We start from the raw sequence: 20,322 nt of genomic DNA, 5'->3' as shown, positions 1-20,322 counted from the left end.
GACAGAGAAATACACTCAACTTTACACTGCACAGCCCCAGGCAGCTGTGTGCATAAGCCCATATGTGGACTAGTACAAGAACATCTAGGACTGTGAAAGGCACATCTGCCAATGCCTGTCATAGCAGCATTTCATAGACTTTGCATTTGAATGAGTCCTTTTAGCTGTTCAGGGGCCTTATAAACAGAATACCATCATTTTTCATCTGTGGTAGATTAGAAAAGGATTGAATTTTTGTATACCTGGGCTGAGGTGATTGTAGCCATATTAGTGCCCTTGCGACAGAAATAATTGCATACTGTCCATGATACTTTTTTGTTTATTTACACCAACATACACTTACTGGCCATTTTATTAGGTATACCTGTTCAATTGCTTGGTAGCACAAATTGCTAATCAGCCAATCACATGGAACCAACTCAATGTATACAAGTGGTGAAGACAACTTGCTGAATTTCAAACCGATCATCAGAATGGGGAAGAAAAGGGATTTAAGTGACTTTGAACTTGGAATGGCTGTTGGTGCCAGGTGGACTGGTCTGTGTATTTCAAAAACTGTTGATCTACTGGGATTTTCACACATGACCATCTCTTGGGTTTACAGAGAGTGGTTCGAAAAAGGAGAAAATATCCAGCAAGCGGCAGTTGTGTGGACAAAAACGCCTTGTTGATGTCAGAGGTCAATAGGCTAATTAGTTGCTGCGAAATTCAGATGGTAGGGTCAGAATTTGACGAAAAACAACATGAAAGTATGGATCCATCCTGCCTTGTATCCACGGTTCAGGCTGGTGGTGGTGGTGTAATGGTGTGGAGGATATTTTCTTGGCACTAGCAAGGTGTACCTAATAAAGTGGCTGGCAAGTGTACAATTTTCCAGGACAAGCTTTCAGGGTGTGCTCCCTTCTTCAAGGTCCAAGCAGCACAGTAGAGTCTGTATACCTGGGTGAAATTTAAAGAAAAAACATTTTCTGACATTTTTTGTCAACTCTCAAACAGAAATTCCATAATCAGTTCAAGAATTGTGACACAGATAAATGTCAGTTGCAAGAAAGAAATGGCTGAAAAGCACACTGAGTGAGACTATCCAAGCAAATTAAGGCAGACCAATGGTGTTTTGTCCTTGCTACACATTTCTCTGTGTGTAACTCAACATACCTATACTTACCTGCTATGTGCAGTGGTTTTGCACAGAGGAGCCTGGATCCTCCTCTTCTCAGGTCCCCCACCGCTGCTACTGGACCCTCCCTCCTGTCGGGTGCCCCCACAGCAAGCAGCTTACTATGGGGGGCACCCGCTGCTCCGTGTATCCATTCACACACGAAGCCATGGCTTGGCCCCGCCCCTTCTCTCTTTTCATTGGCCAAGGGCTCCCACTCCTCTCTCAGCCAATGAGGAGAGGGAGTCCTGGGATAGCCGAGACTCCAGTGCACATCACTGGATCGAAAAATGGCTTAAGTATTAGGGGGGGCTGGGGGTCTGCACAGAGATTTTTTACCTTCATGCATAGAATGCATGAAGGTAAAAAAAAAAACCTTCAGCCTTTAGGACCACTTTAACAAAACAGAGTGGATGAAAGTATTTAAAAAAAACAGGTAATGTATGAGACATTCAAACAATGAAAATTGGCTGTAGATGGCAATTCCATGCTCACCAGCAATGCTGCCTGTAAGGAATAGAAGATCAGTCTATAACATTTGTTGCAGATAATTATTGCTGGTTCCTTCTCTCTCAGTTTCTAAGATGAAGTCTGAGCGCCACTTCCTTTTCTTAGAGTGAAAGTGTTTTTTTTATTAGGCTAAACAGTCTCTAGTTTCTGTGAAAAAGTAAATTTATTCTGGGCTTTACCTAGTGGCCAAATGTAATACTTCAGGCAGGACAACACTGAATTTTCCTGCTGGAGGCAGAACAAATGGGCTGAACTAGAGAAAACCATAGATTCCTCCATCTATGACAAACTGTGGATGGACAAGTCTACTGCTGCCAGTTACTGTATTAGGACAGGCAGCAACCATGGCTGTCAGAATACCCAAGCTGCTGTTTAGCTGACTATACTTGTCTGGCTTTTTCAATTTCTCAGTCAGAGCCTGTTAAGCCGGGTGGCAGCCATCTTTAGTCAATATGAACAAGAGTCACACTGATATTGCAGAAGCAATTCTTGAGAACAAGAGAACGGCCACACTCTACACGCCATCATGGGTATTAGACTATCTAAAGCAAAATAATTGAATTGCTAGCAGGATGCACAAACACTGGCTTATACAGTAGTTTGACAGTGTGAGCCTCAAGTTGATGCATTTGTACATTACCTGATGAGATCTAGAAATATGTACACATATACAGTATATACATAGCTGGTATTGTCTTGCATCTGTTAAATTAATATTCTGCAGGATATATATATATATATATATATATAGCACCAACAGTTTGTGCAGTGCTTTACATAACAGAGGGAGACATTACAGTTACAATACTATTCAATACAAGAAGGATCAGAGGGTCCTGCTCAGCAAATAGTTATATGCAGCAAAATGCACTGCAGAGGTCTTTTAGCTGCTTTTACTAGAAAACAGATAAAATGGTCATTTCGTGACGGTGCCAAAGTCTCTGCATACATAGGCATTTTTCTGGTCCTTCAAAGATATCCACCGATCCATATTCTGTCTGTTCCCTGACTTCACGTTAATTTCTGTAACCCAGCAAATCTGCACACATGGGAACGATAATGTCACCACTGCCATGTTAAAGTGAAATGTAGCGTAATACAGACTGTGTTAATGTGAATAGCAGGGGAAAAAAAAATCAATAATTAAAAAAGTGCACATGTAAAAAATTCATGATGACAGTAAGTGAATAATCAATTGTCACCACAACACATATTAGTCTTTCAATATTGTCTAAGTATTTATATGTAAAAGAGCCTTCAGACAATTAGTAAGGAAAGAACAGTGAGTACAACTGCAGAGAGAATAAAGAAAAAAAGTCTACCCAACACACTTTATCCAATGCACGGTTTATGTCTTAAATGTCAGGATGTGAGATCTCTCCTCAGGGATTTATGAGGAACTGTTGAAGGAGATTTCAATCTTTCTCTTAACAAGGAATTTTCATCAAAGAGAGAGCAGATAACACATTTTCATCCAAGCCACTGGGATAAGAAAGATCTTACAGGGCATTTTTTTTTTTAGCTCGTTTGTATTCTTGCAGACTTCCATGTGTTTGTGACTTTAAGATGTGGAAGGAAATCCTTCAAATTTATACTAAATATTTTTAGTAGCAAAGAACAATACACTGCAACATGTGCCAAAGTTGCAGCACACTCCATTAATAAAGTGCATCTAAAGACAAATAATGAACATCTCCTTTCTGCCCACTTTTGGTCTGTTAAAGCCTGTGTTCCAAATGAACGGTTTACTTCACTAACATATGCAGTAGCCCAAGCTACATACAGGACATAGCACCATTCGGACAGTGGAATAGAAACTTCTGTCCTGTTCCAGGAACAAAATCAAGCTGGATTGAGCACTGACTGAATACATAAAAACTAAATAAAAGGTAGGAGCTCATCAAAACTCAATAAATAATTCCGTACAGTAATGATGAGAAATAAATACCAACATGCATATAAAATAAACAATAAATAGTGCTAATCAATGTCCATGAGTAAATTCAAGTGTTCACAGAAGATTTTCACAAACCAGGTGTCTTTCTGCATAGCCAAATCTTCCACAATTCACCTGTGCTCCACCACTGTGCCCAGAAAAAATGCACACTCACCAAATGGTATCGGCCAACAGAGTAGACAACGAGCATAAATTATCTTATAAGTATTGGGTTAGATGTCCGCTCTCTTCTTCCCAAGACTTTAAATCCCATCCACTTCATATGACAGTAATCAATCTCCTCCATAATAACATATCTCAGAAAGAAATCCAAAGAAGAGTGCTCATAGTGCAATAACTTTTATTGAAATTGGAGAATAAAAAAGCGATCTATCTTACATGGTAAGGGTGCCAAAGGGGGGCACCAACACATTTAGCTCACTATGGAGATCTCTTCACACAGCCGCTCTCATTCGCGATCAGTGTGCGTTCCAGCAAACCGGATGTGACGTCAGGGAATAACCCAGAAGTTAAGATGTAGCTAACGCCTCAAAGCATTTCACGTGATACGCGTCCTCAGAAAGCTCTGGCAAAATTCTAATGCAAATTATTGTCGTGTTTCAGAATTTATACTAATTAATACACTGCTCAAAAAAAATTTAATCAAAGGAACACTTTTTAATCAGAGTATAGCATCAAGTCAATTAAACTCCTGGGATGTTGATCTGGTCAGTTAAGTAGCAGAGGGGGTTGTTAATTTCATTAGCACCAAAGCAGCTGAAACTGATTAACAACAGGTGCACTAGTTGGGCAACAAAGAGGTGACCCCCGAAACACGAATGACTTTACAGGTGGAGGCCACTGACATTTTTTCCCTACTCATCTTTTAGGACTATTTTCACTAATATTGCATTTGGCTAGGGTCAGTATCACTACTGGTAGCATGAGGCGATACCTGGACCCTACAGAGGTTGCACAGGCAGTCCAACTGCTCCAGGATGGAACATCAATACGTGCCATTGCCAGAAGGTTTGCTGTGTCTCCCAGCACAGTTTCAAGAGCATGGAGGAGATTACAGGTGACAAGCAGTTACTCTAAGAGAGCTGGACAGGGCCGTAGAAGGTCCTTAACCCTTTGAGGACCGTAAGATTTTGGAACGCCAAAAGAATCAATTTTTTTGTTTTTAAAGTTCGTACACTTCAGTTGCTGTAACTAAGCCATTTCATGAAATAATTGGCAAAAAGCTAGATCCATTTGTTGTTTGTTGATAAAAACTAATATTTTGACTCAAACCAAAAAACAAAGAGTTTTAAAGTTCTTAATCAGATGATACACGCAATTAAAAACATGGGACAAATACATCCCTTGGTCCTCAAAGGGTTAACCCACTAGCAGGACCAGTATCTGCTCCTTTGTGCAAGGAGGGACAGGATGAACACTGCCAGAGCCCTACAAAATGACCTTCAGCAGGCCACTGGTGTGAATGTCTCTGAACAAACAATCAGAAACAGAAATCATAAGGGTTGCCTGAGGGCCCAACGTCCTCTAGTAGGCCCTGTGCTCACTGCCTGGCATCATAGAGCTTGATTGGCATTTGCCATTGAACACCAGAATTGGCAGGTCTGCCACTGGTGCCCTGTGCTTCTCACAGATGAGAGCAGGTTCACATTTGACAGATGTGAAAAGGCCTGGAGAAGCCGCAGAGAACGTTATGCTGGTGGTGGGTCAGTGATGGTCTGGGGAGGCATATCCATAGAGGAACGCAATGTCAGGCATGCATACAAGTACGTGGGGGCTATAAAAACTACCGAGTACCATTTTGAGTTGCTGCAATAAAATTTCAGCAAAATGGACTAGCGTGTTGCATCATTTTTTCACTTTGATGGAAATTAAAACTATCAACCTACAGAGGACTGAACGTAAACAATGGGGGATCTTTACATTCCTAACACATTATCCAGTCCATCAGTATAGATATCCAGCATATTTTTCCCCATTGAGATCTGATGTGTTTTTAAAGTGTTCCTTTAATTTTTTTTGAGCAGTGTAGTAGAGAACAGCACAGACAACATTTCACTGACTCCCAATGATTTTAAAGGGTAGCTCCACTTTCGTGGTAAAAAAATTAGCAAATAAAAAACAAATAATCTGCAGCACTGTAATCTTCAGTAAAATGCAATTCAGAACACCCCCTGAAAATGTAATTTCCTACTTGAGTGACTGGCTTACTGATTTCCCAGAAGTCTACACGAACATGCAAGTCAGATTTTGGGCATCCCCTGCAACAAAAATGGTGAGATAAGCAAAATCACGTCTAAAGGGACCCTGCCACTTTCCTCATTAGAGCCCTGGAGGTGCAGCAGCTGACTGATAATTCTGAAACCACTGTTCTACAGATTCGCTTTGCACATGGACACAGACAAGCAGCTATATTTTCAGAATATCAAAAGGTAGGAATCTGCAACAAAGTTTGTTAAAATCTCTGCAATGTACATAGATCACCCAGATATTTTTTTGTCAGCAAAAGTGCAGTTACTCTTCAACCACTTGCCAACAGCATCACTCAGATATGTGGCGGCAAGGCGGCTCTCCTGCTCTGGTTCACATACTTAGTACCTGATCCAGCTCTTACGGGTAGGGTGTGTGTGTGTGCGCGCACGTCCATTGCCCTGCCTGTGCTGTAATTAGATAACGCACAAGCCGATCAGTGGGTCCCGGCCAATGATTGACAACCAGAACCCCCTAATTGGCAAGGAGGAAGACAGGGCAGAGCTCTGTCAATGTAAACAATACACAGCTCTGCCCTGTCAGTGTGGATGTGTAGATTTTTGTTTCCATGCAAAGAAGGGAATAAAAAGCAGCTCATCCCCTAGTAAAAACACTTCACAGCACACACACAAAGCACTATTAGGCATACACTTAACCCTTTGATCGCCCCTAGATATTAACCTCTTCCAAACCAGTGTCATTAATACAGCATTAGTGTATATTATTAGTACTGATCACTGTATTAGTGTCATTGGTTCCCACAAAGTGTCAGTGTCAGTTTGACCGCTATACTATTACAGTCCCACTATAAGCTGCTGATCGCCGCCATACTATTATAATAAATAAATAAAAATTTCCACCATATATCCCATCGTTTGTAAACACTAACGTTCGCACAAACCAATCAATATACGCTTAATGGTGTTTTTTTTTTAATCAAAAATATATAGCAGAATACATTTTGACCTAAATTTATGAATACATTTGATTTTTTATTACTTATGTTTTATAGCAGAAAGTAAAAATATTGGGGGGGGGGATTTGTTGGTCTTTTGTCATTTATAGTGCAAAAAGTAATCCCAGTGGCAAAGCACCACCAAGCTCTATTTCTGTAAAAAAAAAAATTATATAAATTTCATGTGAGTTCAGTGTTGCATGACCCCACAATTGTCAGGTAAAATAATGTACTGTGGTATAGAATAAAATGGCCTGGTCAAGAAGAGGATAGAATCATCTGGAGGGCAAGTGGTTAAAGAAAGGTGGGCACAGACAACTGACTATTCTGCTTGTCTGGCTTAGTAGATTAGCCGGTTTGCAGACAGTCCCTTCAGCTGCAAAAACTGAGGAAAAATCATTAACAGATCAAAATCAGAGATAAAAAAAAAACAGCTGGCAATATACCGAAGCTCTCCTTCAATTAGTTATTCTGAAATATATGATGGTCACCCTGCAAGGCTTATTACATATTTGTGTACTAGTGGGTTCAGAAATCATCAACTCAACCAAGCTTAATTTCTTCTGCATCAGTTTTAAGTGCCTGTTAAGCGTTTGCACTGCATCACAGCACTCAATACACTTTGCAGACTACGTCTGAAGTAGGCAAAACTTGCGCAGCCCCTAAATGTTCACGTACATCAATCTGATTTGAGTTTGCATGCATCCCGAAAAACACATTACATTGCCTCAGTTGTTTAAAGTGTAATATATTTGATTAGAGCAGCGGCTGGTACAGAAAGGATATAGTTAGTGCTGCCACACACACACAGAAAGTCATGAAAAAGTGCAACTGCGCACATATAACTGAAAATCATAAAATCTCACAAAATTGAGAATATCTATGGGTTACCAAATTTGAGACCGGACAAATTTTGATCAGTGTATGATCATCTCTGCCACAGGGCTCAGAAGAACAACCTTGTTACAGCTGTTAGCAGAATATCTTGCTCTAACATTGTTGATTACATTTTAAACTAGGGTGGATCAGGATGAATCAGCTGTGTAATATTATACATCTGCCATGAATCAGCAATGCAAATTTCACCTGAGATGCCCACTTGTCAAATACATGGTCTGTGAAAAATCGTAGCCAAATTCCCTGTAGTAGTTTTTCAGTCTATGCCACCAATAGTTTATTGGGTCCATGATCTTTAAATATGCTGGATATCAATACTGATATGGACTGGGAATTTGTGTTAGAAAAGTAACAGTGCCCCATCCTTTGATGGTAATGAAAATTATCAACCTACAGAGGACTGATTTCAAAGGCACCCTGAAAATCAAAGTGAAAAAATGATGCAGCAGGCTAGTCCATTTTGCTGAAATTTCATTGCAGTGACTCAAAATGGTACTCAGTAGTTTGTATGGCCCCCACGTGCTTGTATGCATGCTGACAATGTTGGAGCATGCTCCTAATGAAACGATGGATGGTGTCCTTGAGTATTTCCTCACAGATCTGGACCAGGGCATCAACTGAGCTCCTGGAAAGTCTGAGGTGCAACCTGGCAGCATCGGATGACCGAAACATGATATCCCCAGAGGTGTTCTATTGGATGTAGATCATGCGAGCATGGGGGCAATTAAATGCTATCAATTCCTTCATCCTCCAGCAACTGTCTACATACTCCCGCCGCATAAGGCCAGGCATTGTGCACCAGGAGGAACCCAGGATCCACTGCACCAGCGTAGGGTCAGACAATGGGTGTAAGGATTTCTTCCCGATACCTAATGGCAGTCAGGGTGCCATTGTCTAGCCTGTAGAGGTCTGTGCATTCTCCACGTCTTCTCCAGACCCTATCACATCTGTCACATGTGCTCAGAGAGAACCTACTCTCATCTGTGAAAAGCACAGGGCACCAGTGGCGGACCTGCCAATTCTGGTGTTCAATGGCAAATGCCAATCGAGCTCTATGGTGCTGGGCAGTGAGCACAACACCCACTAGAGGACGTTGGGCCCTCAAGCCACCCTCATGAAATCTGTTTCTGATTGTTTGTTCAAAGACATTCACACCAGTGGCCTGCTGGAGATCATTTTGTATGGCTCTGGCAGTGCTCACCCTGTTCCTCCTTGCACAAAGGAGCAGATACCGGTCACGCTGGTGGGTTAAGGACATTCTACTGCCCTGTCCAGCTCTCCCAGAATGACTGCCTTTCTTCTGGATTCTCCTCCATGCTCTTGAGACTGTGCTGGGAGACACAGCAAACCTACTGGCAATGGCACGTATTGATGTGCCATCCTGGAGGAATTGGACTGCTTGTGCAGCCTTCGTAGGGTCCAGGTATCACCTCATGCTACCAGTAATAACACTGAACCTAGCCCAATGCATTCCCCTCTGCTACTTAACTGACTAGATCACTATCCAAGGAGTTTAATTGACTTGATGCTATAAAAAGTATTCATTTATTTTTTTTTAGCAGTATATACAGTGGATATAAAAAGTCTACACACCCCTGTTAAAATGTCAGGTTTCTGTGATGTAAAATAATGAGAAAGATAAATAATTTCAGAACTTTTTCCACCTTTAATGTAACCTATAAACTGTACAACTCAGTTGAACAACAAACTGAAACTTTTAGGTGGAAGTAAAAATAAAAAACTAAAATAGTATCAATGCGACTCTGTGGTGCAATTTTGAAAAACGTTTCTGTGCTACTTTGTTGCAATTTCGCTCCATAGAATATGCTAGCCACATCTGACCTTACACTGTGCCAAGTGTAAAGGTTGGTGGAGGGGGATTATGCTTTGGGGTTGTTTTTCAGGGGCTGGTCTTGGCCCCTTAGTTCCTGTGAAGGGAACTCTTAAGGCATCAACATACCAAGACATTTTGGACAATTTTATGCTCCCAACTTTGTGGGAACAGTTTGGGGATGGCCCCTTCCTGTTCCAACATGACTGCGCACCAGTGCACAAGGCAAGGTCCATAAAGACATGGTGAGAGAGTTTGGGTGGAGGAACGTGACTGGCCTGCACACAGTCCTGACCTCAACCTGATAAAATACCTTTGGGATGAATTAGATTTGAGACAGCGAGCCAGGCCTTCTCGTCCAATATCAGTGCCTGATCTTACAAATGCGCTTCTGGAAGAATGGTCAAACATTCCCATAGACACACTTCTAACCCTTGTGGACAGCCTTCCCAGAAGAGATGAAGCGGTTATAGCTGCAAAGGGTGGGCAGATTCAATACGTACGAAGACTGGGTTGCCATTAAATTGCGTGTAAAGCACATATCGGACGAGAAGGCCTGGCTCGCTGTCTCTGCTCTAATTCATACCAAGGGTGTTCTAGCGGGTTGAGGTAAGGACTCTGTGCAGGCAAGTCAAGTTCCTCCACTCCAAACTCGCTCATCCATGTCTTTTTGGACCTTCCTTGTGCATTGGTGCAAAGTCATGTTGGAACAGGAAGGGGCCATCCCTAAACTGTTCCCACAAAGTTGGGAGCATGAAATTGTCCAAAATGTCTTGGTATGCTGATGCCCTAAGGAGTTCCCTTCACAGGAACTAAGGGGCCAAGACCAGCCCCTGAAAAACAACCCCACACCATAATCCCCCCTCCACCAAACTTTGCACTTGGCACAGTGTAAGTTCAGATGTGGCTAGCATATTCTATGAAGCGAAATTGCAAGAAAGTAGCACAGAAACCTTTTTCAAAATTGCATCACAGAGTCGCATTGATTTGAACCAGCATGCTTGAACATAATGTGATCTCCCTTGTCATCACACTCTGTGGGAGTCAAGTCACATCAGAAATTGCACCATTATGAGCAGAGCCTGAAGCTCATCTCTTTTTTTTTTCTGCAGATGAATGCAACAGAGTAGATCCAAAAGTAGCAAAGTGTCTGAACAGTGTTGATAAACACTGAGTCAGATTTTTTTTTTCCTGACAGCTGAAGCTGCTGTATTTACACAGCAATTTTCAGGCAATTGGGAGAGAAGATACACCAGACAGAAGAACTGGACAGGTTGCACATATCCTCTTAATGAAATCTTTTGGACGTGTGTAGCACATCCATTGTTCTCAACTGGTTAAACTAGGTAGGCAAAAGGTGAATATTTATAAAACAGTGCCTTTTACTTTTTACCAAACCTCAACCTCAGGTGTAATACTGCAAGGGTTTTAGGTTGATTGATTAGATGACGGATTCACCTGCAGTGAATGTTTAGGAAAAGTCACAATTACTGCTTCATAAATATAACACTCATGTGCTTAGAGCAGTGAAACATGATTGTCACAGGAGTGGCTGAGGTGGTGATGACATGCAGAGTGTTAATGACCCGCTTTATTTGTCTTTATGTTATTTTAGAGAAAAGAGGGTGGAGCCCAGTAGAGGAATAACAAGCTATCTGGGGACAAACTGGTAAAGCACATTTATCCACTTATTATACATGGTTTATAAGCTGGATAATTCATATTTTGCAACAGTTCCTCTAACCACGATGACCAGCTCCCAGTCATTAGTTGGCCTAAACAAGATTTTGCAGCCTGATTTATATATGTTTACCTTGAATTGTTTGTGGCTTAGTGGCATTATCGAAATCGCAAATCTTTGCCCACTCATCACGTACAGCTTCAGGCGTCATTGGCCGATTCTTCTGTCTGATAATGGCACCGACAGTTCTTTCCCATCGCACTAATTACAACAAGGGAATAGAAAATATTGATCAGCATCCTCAAGGTGATGGCAAAGAGTATGAAGACATGCAGAATAAACTTACTTCTCAAGGATAGTTTCTAAAGGATGTTGAAAGTGTTCAAAACTAACTGCATCTTGTTTGCCAACAGATTCAGAAAAGGTCTCGCCATTTTTTCCTATACTACAAAGCTCTGTGGCTCAGAAGGGAAGAGACCTTTCGGTCCAAAATGAATATAAGCACGCAAGGTTTTCATTCTCTTTGTGAAAGCACAAAAACCTGTCTCCAAAAAGCAAAATTACATTTCATTCTGAAAGGCTGGCCCTGCAGACACCAGCAGAATGAAAGTGAAATGTTGTGGAGCATAACAAAGACAGGGTGCATCCTTTGCAGGCTGGAGCTGTGATAGTGGAAACTTATAGTCTTCATAGGAGATAATGAACAGGTTTGAAAACAAGCTGAGCACGACAAGTTAATGTAAAAGCATCGAAGATTTATGACTGATGCTCTCCTCAAGACGTTTTTATATGTAGTATAAAAGGTAAATAGTGCTGCACTTCAATGCTTTTTAAGGTTGCCATTGTGGTAAGTCCCAACACTTAATATTAGTTTAGTCGGCTCGTGATATCTTGCAAGGGCCAGTGTTACTGTTGATAGGTATATTGTGTAAAGAAAGAAAATATATTATAGTTCGTGTCAGGGAAAAAAGGGAAATCCAGAGCTAGGCAACTATGTTAAAAGTGGAGCTGACCAATTTCTCATCTTAAAGGGAACATAACTTGACCTAAAACATTATTAGAGTAACAAAAATTCTTAAAGTGGAACTAAACTGTTAAGAAATTGTGAGCAGGCAGACTTTTTATTGTAGAAGAGACATACCTGCTTGTTCACAGTCTCCTTTAGAATGTCCACTAAGCTGTGCATGCACAGCTCAAGGTACATTCCCGGCATGGTGCACTCGTGAACGATCTGTGCTGGCCAAGAACGATGGCCAAAACCATCAGATCATTGAAGTGCAAGCATTGCAGTGTTTAGTTCTGCTTTAGGTGCATACACCTTGTGGTGCCTCAACTACCTGTGTATGCCTTTAAATTAATCTCTATGGAGCTCCCTGCATTTTAAACCTAGTCTGTACATCAGATCTGAATTTCTGCTCACGTCTCGATTGAGGACTCCCTCACACTTGCACCGTAAAACATAGGTTTATATGCATTTGGAGGACATTTACAAATGTATATGAAAACATGCAATCATTTTTCAATGGTCAAGTTCACACCGTGCATTTACTTGTGTTTAGGTGCGGGCAGTTTAGCTGTGAGTGTAAACCTGCTTTAAACTAAGGGTAAATATGTTCTGAGAAGTATAAAAGTTGTTGATTTCCAGATGACTTCTCCTGTATTTAGAAAAGCTAAATTCAGGAGGCCAGTGTGCACAAGGCCTAAAGGACAAGTTCTTGATTTTAAAAAAAATCCCTCACCTCATCTGACAACTACAGCTGGTTTTGCCAATAGACCTTCTTGAATTTGTCATTTAAGCCTTGTCCTCGCTTGTCCACCGCTGACAAGTTCTACTGCTCTACTGCCCTCTGAAGTTCTAGTATTTTTACAATTGAATGACAAGAGGTTGCACTAAACACCAGACAAGGGTAGGGTTTAATCTTGACTTAGCCAGAAGTCTACGCTACACGTACAGCCTGGGCTTTGGTTCAAAGGGGTTCCACAAGGGTAAATTTTCAGATTAACACAAGTACCTGCAGGCTCAATGAGATGCCTGAATAGCAGCACTGTTGCTTTAATTAGTTATACAAGGTTCACTTTAGATGGGGTGTATTCATTTTTGCAACATGGTCCTGAATGAATTTGTGTGTATAAATTAACAAATCTTGTTTGCAATCAATCCCCCGTGTTTGTGGGAGTATTTTGTAATACAGTGTCCCATAGAAAATGTTGATTCTGAAAGGAAAAAGTAAAGGTTTTCTGACAAATCTGTTGGGGTGTACTCATTTATGCTGTGCACTGTATGTTTCAAATTGTGAATGAGCTGTAAAGGACCCACCCTGTTCATTCACCTGCAGCACAGTTAAGGCTGCATAGAAAGGGTTGGGAATCTACAGTTAGGTCCACATATATGAGGGCACAGGCACAATTTTAGTTATTTTCAGGTATTCACCAAATCATATTCAAGCTATAATTATATAATGGATATGGGCTGAAAGTGCACACTCTCAGGTTTGAGGGTATGTGCATCCAAATTGGAGGAGGGTTTAGGAATTACAGCTCTTAAGATTATCCATCCCCCTTTTTCAAGAGACCAAAAGTAATTGGACAATTGAATCAAAAGCTGTTTCATGGCCAGGTGTGGGCTGCTCCTTGGTTATTTCTTCATCAATTAAGCAGGTAAAAGGTCTGGAGTTGATTCTATGTGTAGTCTTTGCATTTGGAATCTATTGCTGTGAACCTACATCGTGCATTCTAAGGAGCTGTCCATGCAAGTGAAACAGACCACTGTGAGGCTTCAAAATCGAAACAAATCCATCAGACAGATAGCGGCAACATTAGGAGTGGCCAAATCAACAGTTTGAGGAAAGGCAGTCAGGAAGGCTGTGCGGGGCCCTGTGATTCAGAACAGCAGCCCTAATTCTATTTTTAAATTTGGGTATTGATAAACAAAATGGAAATAAGGGAGCTGGAATTTGCAGATTAAGGAAGACCCAAGAGTGGAAGGAAGAAGAAAGAAACATTCTGGAATATGATTTTAACATTAAACTACAAGCCACAGTGTCTGAACACAAATAGGATATTTTTATATGGTGCTCTTGACAGAAAAACCATGGGGACCAGACAGTGACTAGCATTTTACCGGCTACTAGCAGTTGAAAAGATGAAGCCATCATAACACACAAATGTATCTGTTTTTATGTAGTAAAAAATAGTTTTGTGAATTAGGTGTTAAAAAAATCAAAGTAAAAATCCCATAGCCATTAACATCACTTTAAGAGATTTCTTCACTTTCTGATAAATAAAATATTATCCGGTGATAGAATTATTCAACAAAACCATTTTTTGGATAAGTGATATCATAATTTGAAGAGTCAGAACGATAGGGAAAGGAAGTTGCACTTCACAAAAATACAACAATAAAGAAACTAAGCCTCCCAGAGGCACATTTGAGATTCTGCCTGAAGCAAGGGGCACTGCATTACACACAATTCCGATTAAAAGAGAAGTGTATTTTTTCATGTATTTATGTTTGGGACTGAAAATATTTCATTTAGTTTTAAATCAAGCAAATATGAAACACTGCATACTAATTCATCATATTTACATCATCGGTAAAGAAGTGGATTCTCAAAGTACTTGCACTCACTACTGATGTATGAACATCAGGCTGTATAATAAATGTGTTTTCTTGTGTTCACAAATTCTTCTAGCTTTTCTTGGGTTCTGTCATACGTGTATATATGCAAGTACAAAACTGTCCAGCAACACAGACTTTTATAACTTTTTTTTGTTTGTTTTTTTTTTTTTTTTTGTTTTTTTTTACACACTGTGCAAGTTTACAGGCCTGTGTGTACAGGCCCCTTAAAAACAATGCGCTGCAGTTAGACCAATAAGGGAAAAACACCTGAATGCCTAAAAACACAGCGATTTTAGGTGTCCATGTGCAGGAGGTCTTAGGCTCATTTACATGTTTCCCAGAGTAACCATAACTGCTTCAGTGGCAAAAAACATGTTTGTAGCTGAATGGGTCAGACAAATAACGATTTCTCTCTACCTGCTATGTAAGGCTGAGTACAGATTTTAAGAGACAGGCTGAAAGCAAAGAGCTTCTAATATGCAGTAGAAAACCCTTAATGCTCTACAAAACATGTGTCATGGGTGTACCGTCTACTAAAGTGTATTTGTAAAAGTGTAAAAAACGGCTTAAAATTATTAAGGTAAACTGACTTTAGCATCATTGCAAGATTCCTGAATAGTATTCACTGCTCTTCAGCCACATTATTTTCTGTTCCTTTCCATATATATTTTCAAGTAGAAAATTCTCATCTTTTTCAGTAATACCGAATACCCAGGAGAGAAGCACTATTTCAGAAATACTCACATTTTCCAATCCATCCTGCTCCAACCTGTAGAAAGACAAGACAGTTTAAATTTGTTTCATCTCTAATCTTATTTACAACTTAACTCATGTAAAGAGGATTTGCACCCCATTCCCTATAATAGAACAGCTAGAGAAAGGATAGCCAATAATAAAAGGTTGTGTCAGGCACAAAACAAACCAAGCTTATATGTAATCTGGACATTAGTCTGTAAGCCTGGTCAAAAACAGGGGCTTATCCAACAGTTATTGATAGCATTGCAGCATTTTTCATTGCTACAAAGGGGGGGGTAACACAAACATACGGGGGGGGGGGTAACACAAACATACAGAGAATGAATACCACTATAGCGTCAAGAGTAGATAAGGAGTAATGTTAGAATACACCAAAAGCCAAAAATAATATTACTGGCATTTATGTACTGCAATTTAGTGCTATACATTCAAGGAGAACAAAACAGAATGAACATGTAGCATGCAAGCCGATATTGCAGTACATCGCTCTCAAAGCTTGGTCACCCCAGAGGTGTTGGACTGCATTGCCCAACACAGTCCCAATGTAAGAACAAGGCTTATTTTCTGTGGCTTCAGTTCACCTCATTACGGTGAAAAAAAATTGGAACATACAACATTTGGGCACACTGCAATATAATGCACTGTACTGCTTCACAGTTGAAACAGGGGGAAACAACACTGCAACATTTCTTAACACTACTTTGCGGCGCAGTGCATGTTGCAATGCTCAACAATAACACACTGTGGTGTGAACGTGCCCTCAATATGCAAGTCACTTTTTCTTTTTAATCGATTCTCTGTCAAAATCAGAAGGCCAGCCTATGTTATGATTTTCTTTAATCTATTCATTTTATCACATACAGTTGTGTTCAAAATAATAGCAGTGTGTTGAAAAAAGTGAATAAAGCTCAAAATCCTAATAGCTTTTATTTCCATACACACAAATGCATTGGGAACACTACACATTCTATTCCAAATCAAAACATGAAGAAAAATAACAAATTTGTCTTGTTCCTCTAAAAAAAATTGAAGAAAAGTGAATATTAGACTGTTCAAAAAAAATAGCAGTGTTTGTATTCTTCTTTACAAACTCAAACATTCACAATATAAACTGAAAAATGTTTCAAGATTTTGCTTTCCTTTGACTCACCTAATGAATATTTAGTTGTATAAGCACTGTTTCTGAGAACTGCTGTACATCTGTATTGCATGGAGTCAACCAACTTCTGGCACCTGTGAACAGGTATTCCAGCCCAGGATGATTTGACTTTTAATCAAGGGGCGCTGTTCTTCTAAACAATGTCTGGAACGACCCATTTTCCTCAGAATTTCAGAGAGAAATGCACTGTAACCAGCATGTACAACATTTGCTGCCTTCCTTCCTTAAATAAGGGCAATAATTGCCACCTGTTTTTCAAAGAATGAATGACCTCACTAATAGAACTCCACACTGCTATTATTTTGAACATGCCCCTTTCAATTAGTGATTCAATTCCACGGAATCAGCAGCATGCGTGTCATGACTGTTGGGTCTGTTGGATTTCTATTACTCTACTATACCTGCTAGTAAATTATTTGCCATATAGAAATATAATTTCTACCAAAAACAGTGATTGATCAGGTTAGTGATGTCTGACTGCTATTATTTTGAACACAACTGTATATACCATATTTAGCAAAGCATGAAATATGTATAATCCAAAAAAATTAGGCACTTATGGGGCCAGAAAGGTGAACATTCAGTGATAAGGTTTATTTTGTTATTTCATCGAGACACAACCTGGCAAGCCTGTGACTCATTGACATAAACCTTTTATTTTTATTATAGTGTGCGTGTATATATACTGCGATGCCCATTTTTTCTACTTTTAACACATCAACGTCAAGGATGACATGTTTACTTGCTGCCTAATGTATTCCACTGACTTTCAGATGCTATTGTAACATTATATAATCAATGTTATTCACTTAATTTGTCAGTGGGGATAAAGCTATGGCTGATCAGTATATTCATATGTACATCTAGCATAAACCATGACCACCCACCTAATATTGTATAGATTCCCCATATGCTGCCAAACCAGATATGGATGCCCCTAGACCTCTGAAAGTATGCTGTGGTATCTGGCATCAAGCCATCAGTAGCAGCTCCTTTAAGTCCTGTAAATTATGTGGTGGGACTTCATTGATTTGACATGTTTTTCCAACACATCCAGCAGATGTTCAACTGAACTGAGATCTGGAGAATTATGAGGTCATGTCCACACATCAGAGACACCTTCTTCCATTGCTTCATGGTCCAGTTCTGATACCCATGTGCCCATTGTAGGAGCTTTTGGCTGTTGACCAGCAAGGGCACCATGACTGCTCTGCAGCTATGTAATCCCAATCTCAACACACTGCAATGCAGTGTGTTCATACTCTTTTTTTTTTTTTTTTATTTTAGCAGAACCAGCATTTTTTCAGCAGTTTGAGCTACAGTAGCTCTTCTATTGGATTGAGCTTCACAAGCCAGCTGTCATTCCACACATACATCAATGAGCCTTAGCACTCCATGACCCTATTGAAGGTTCACATGGTTTTCCTCCCGTTGGAGCTTTTTGTATATCCTGATAATATATATATGTTTATATTTAAATTATAATAGAAAGGAATCACCCCCTTTCAAATAATCATTTTGAAATTAAGGTAGGTGCAGTGTTTGTTTTATCCAGCTGTATTAACTTATAAACTCCAAGTGAAAGATGTAACACTAACATGTCAGAAAAAAATTCAAAGAACAGAATCACTGAGTTGGAAAAAGCATCACCCCTCTCCTAAAAAAAATGATTTGTAAACTCAATTAAGTGGGAAGGTTTACCTTCCAACATGACAATGATCCAAAGCACACAGCAAAAATGACCACATTGTGGTTGAAGGAGAAAAAGGTGAACATCCCTTGCATGGCCTGGTCAGAGCCCAGACTTCAACCCCATTGAAAATCTGTGGAATGACTTGAAGACTACAGACCATAAAACAGTCACCATCAAATTTAACCAAACTAGAGTATGTCTGCAAAATCTAGATGTGCAAAGTTAGTAAAGAGATATCCAAACAGACTAAAAGGCTGTAATTAAAGCAAAAGGTGGTTCAACAAAATACTGACAAGGGGGCGATCCGTTTTCTAACTCAGTGATTCCGTTTTTTTAATTTTTTTTTTTAAAATGTTTCTGACGTGTTGGTGTTATATCTTTCACTTGGATGTTATAAGTTCCTCAGCCCTGAGGAAGTCACATGATATTGTGACGCAAAGGGTCGGCCTGACGTAGTGACACACTTCCGGCATAGTGGCCATTTTGGTACACCTGTACACCCTGTTCGCCACCCATACATTCGTTCCCTCATCCAAAAGCATGGGGTTTTGAACTGGATACTGCTGCTATGTGAGTTATTGAGCTTTGTTATTGTCCCTACTTTACAAATAAACTTATTACACTATGGGAGGATCTATTTTATGTCTCATTTGAGAGATTGGTGCAACATTTGATCTTACCTGGAGAGGAGCCATTAGTGGAGTGCTGACCTCTGAGGCATTTGAGTGCAAGAAGGAGTGACCATTTGAAGTGACAGCAGGCTTGGAGGATCCGTGACAAGGATCCATTAAAGCGCTTTGACCCGCAAGGGTCGCAGTGATGAGGTGAGAGGCTTATCCAGACAGTGGTCGGATTGTTATATCCACTTGCACACAAATACCTGCACGAGTGTGTGTCATCTAAATGTTACCATCAGCATTTTTTGGACTTTAAGAGCACTGTTTAAATTGTCTTTATATTATGGTTTCACTATACTATATGCACGCGTGATTTTATATATGATTTACACTGAATGGATTTATATAGAAAGACATATGTCTTTCACATGTCTTAGGTTATTATAATTAAGTTTGAAGGTTGTGATTAATCAGCACTAATTGTTTTCAATCATCATCACAGTTTGAGTGTATTTTTGTGTTCACATACAATTGTTTGGATTTCTGCATGAGATCACTTGGTTAACAGTTGATTTGATATTTTTTTCACTAATGGATATACTTGGTATATATATTTATATGCACTTATCTATTATGTGAGTAGCTTAATTTTGTATTTTATACATTTATGGTAATCATTGGTATATGATTTAATGTTAGCAGCTTCTCTTCTTTTTATATAGAGTTGAACACTTGTGAGCGCAGGAGGTTCACACCATTATTGACCAAAAGACATACCTTCAACGTGGAAACAAGGCTAAGCAACTCAACTAAACATGAAAAAATAGGAACTGGGGTGCAGAAAAATGCCAGCAGGTGCTTTGGACTGATTAGTCAAAATTTGAAGTATTTGGCTGTAGCAGGAGGCAGTCATTCACCGAAGGGCTGGAATGCGGTATAATAATGAGTTTCTGTAGGTAACAGCAAATAATGGTGGAGTTCCTTGCAAGCTTGAGGCTGCATTTCTGCAAATGCAGTTGGAGATTTGGTCAGGATCTATGGTGACCTCAATGCTGAGAAATACAGGCAGATACTTATCCATCATGTCATACCAGTAGGAAGGCATGTGATTGGACACAAATTTATTCTGCAGCAGAACAACAACCTCAAACACACAGCTATTATCATCAAGAACTAACTTCAGTGTAAAGAAGAACAAGGAGTCCTGGAAGTGATGGTTTGGCCCTCTCAGAGCCCTGATCTCA

General features: G+C 40.0%; 1 protein-coding gene across 1 annotated transcript in view; it reads right to left on the bottom strand.

Moving 5' to 3' along the window:
* HSD17B4 (hydroxysteroid 17-beta dehydrogenase 4) overlaps window positions 1–20,322 on the bottom strand; it is a 388,773-nt gene that overhangs the window by 200,768 nt on the left and 167,683 nt on the right. The window contains exons 10-11 of the mRNA XM_089673464.1: window positions 15,598–15,622; window positions 11,367–11,495 (exon numbers count right to left, since the gene is read on the bottom strand). Coding sequence (XP_089529590.1) covers window positions 11,367–11,495; window positions 15,598–15,622 — 154 coding nt within the window. The remainder of the gene's footprint in view (window positions 1–11,366; window positions 11,496–15,597; window positions 15,623–20,322) is intronic.

Source organism: Staurois parvus, unplaced genomic scaffold (genome assembly GCF_062004578.1).
Source record: "Staurois parvus isolate SC_StPar_1 unplaced genomic scaffold, SC_StPar_1.0 ptg000004l, whole genome shotgun sequence".
NCBI classification, from domain to species: Eukaryota; Metazoa; Chordata; class Amphibia; order Anura; family Ranidae; genus Staurois; species Staurois parvus.
Note: the sequence above shows the minus strand (reverse complement) of the source record. Positions and strands in the feature narration are given on the sequence as shown.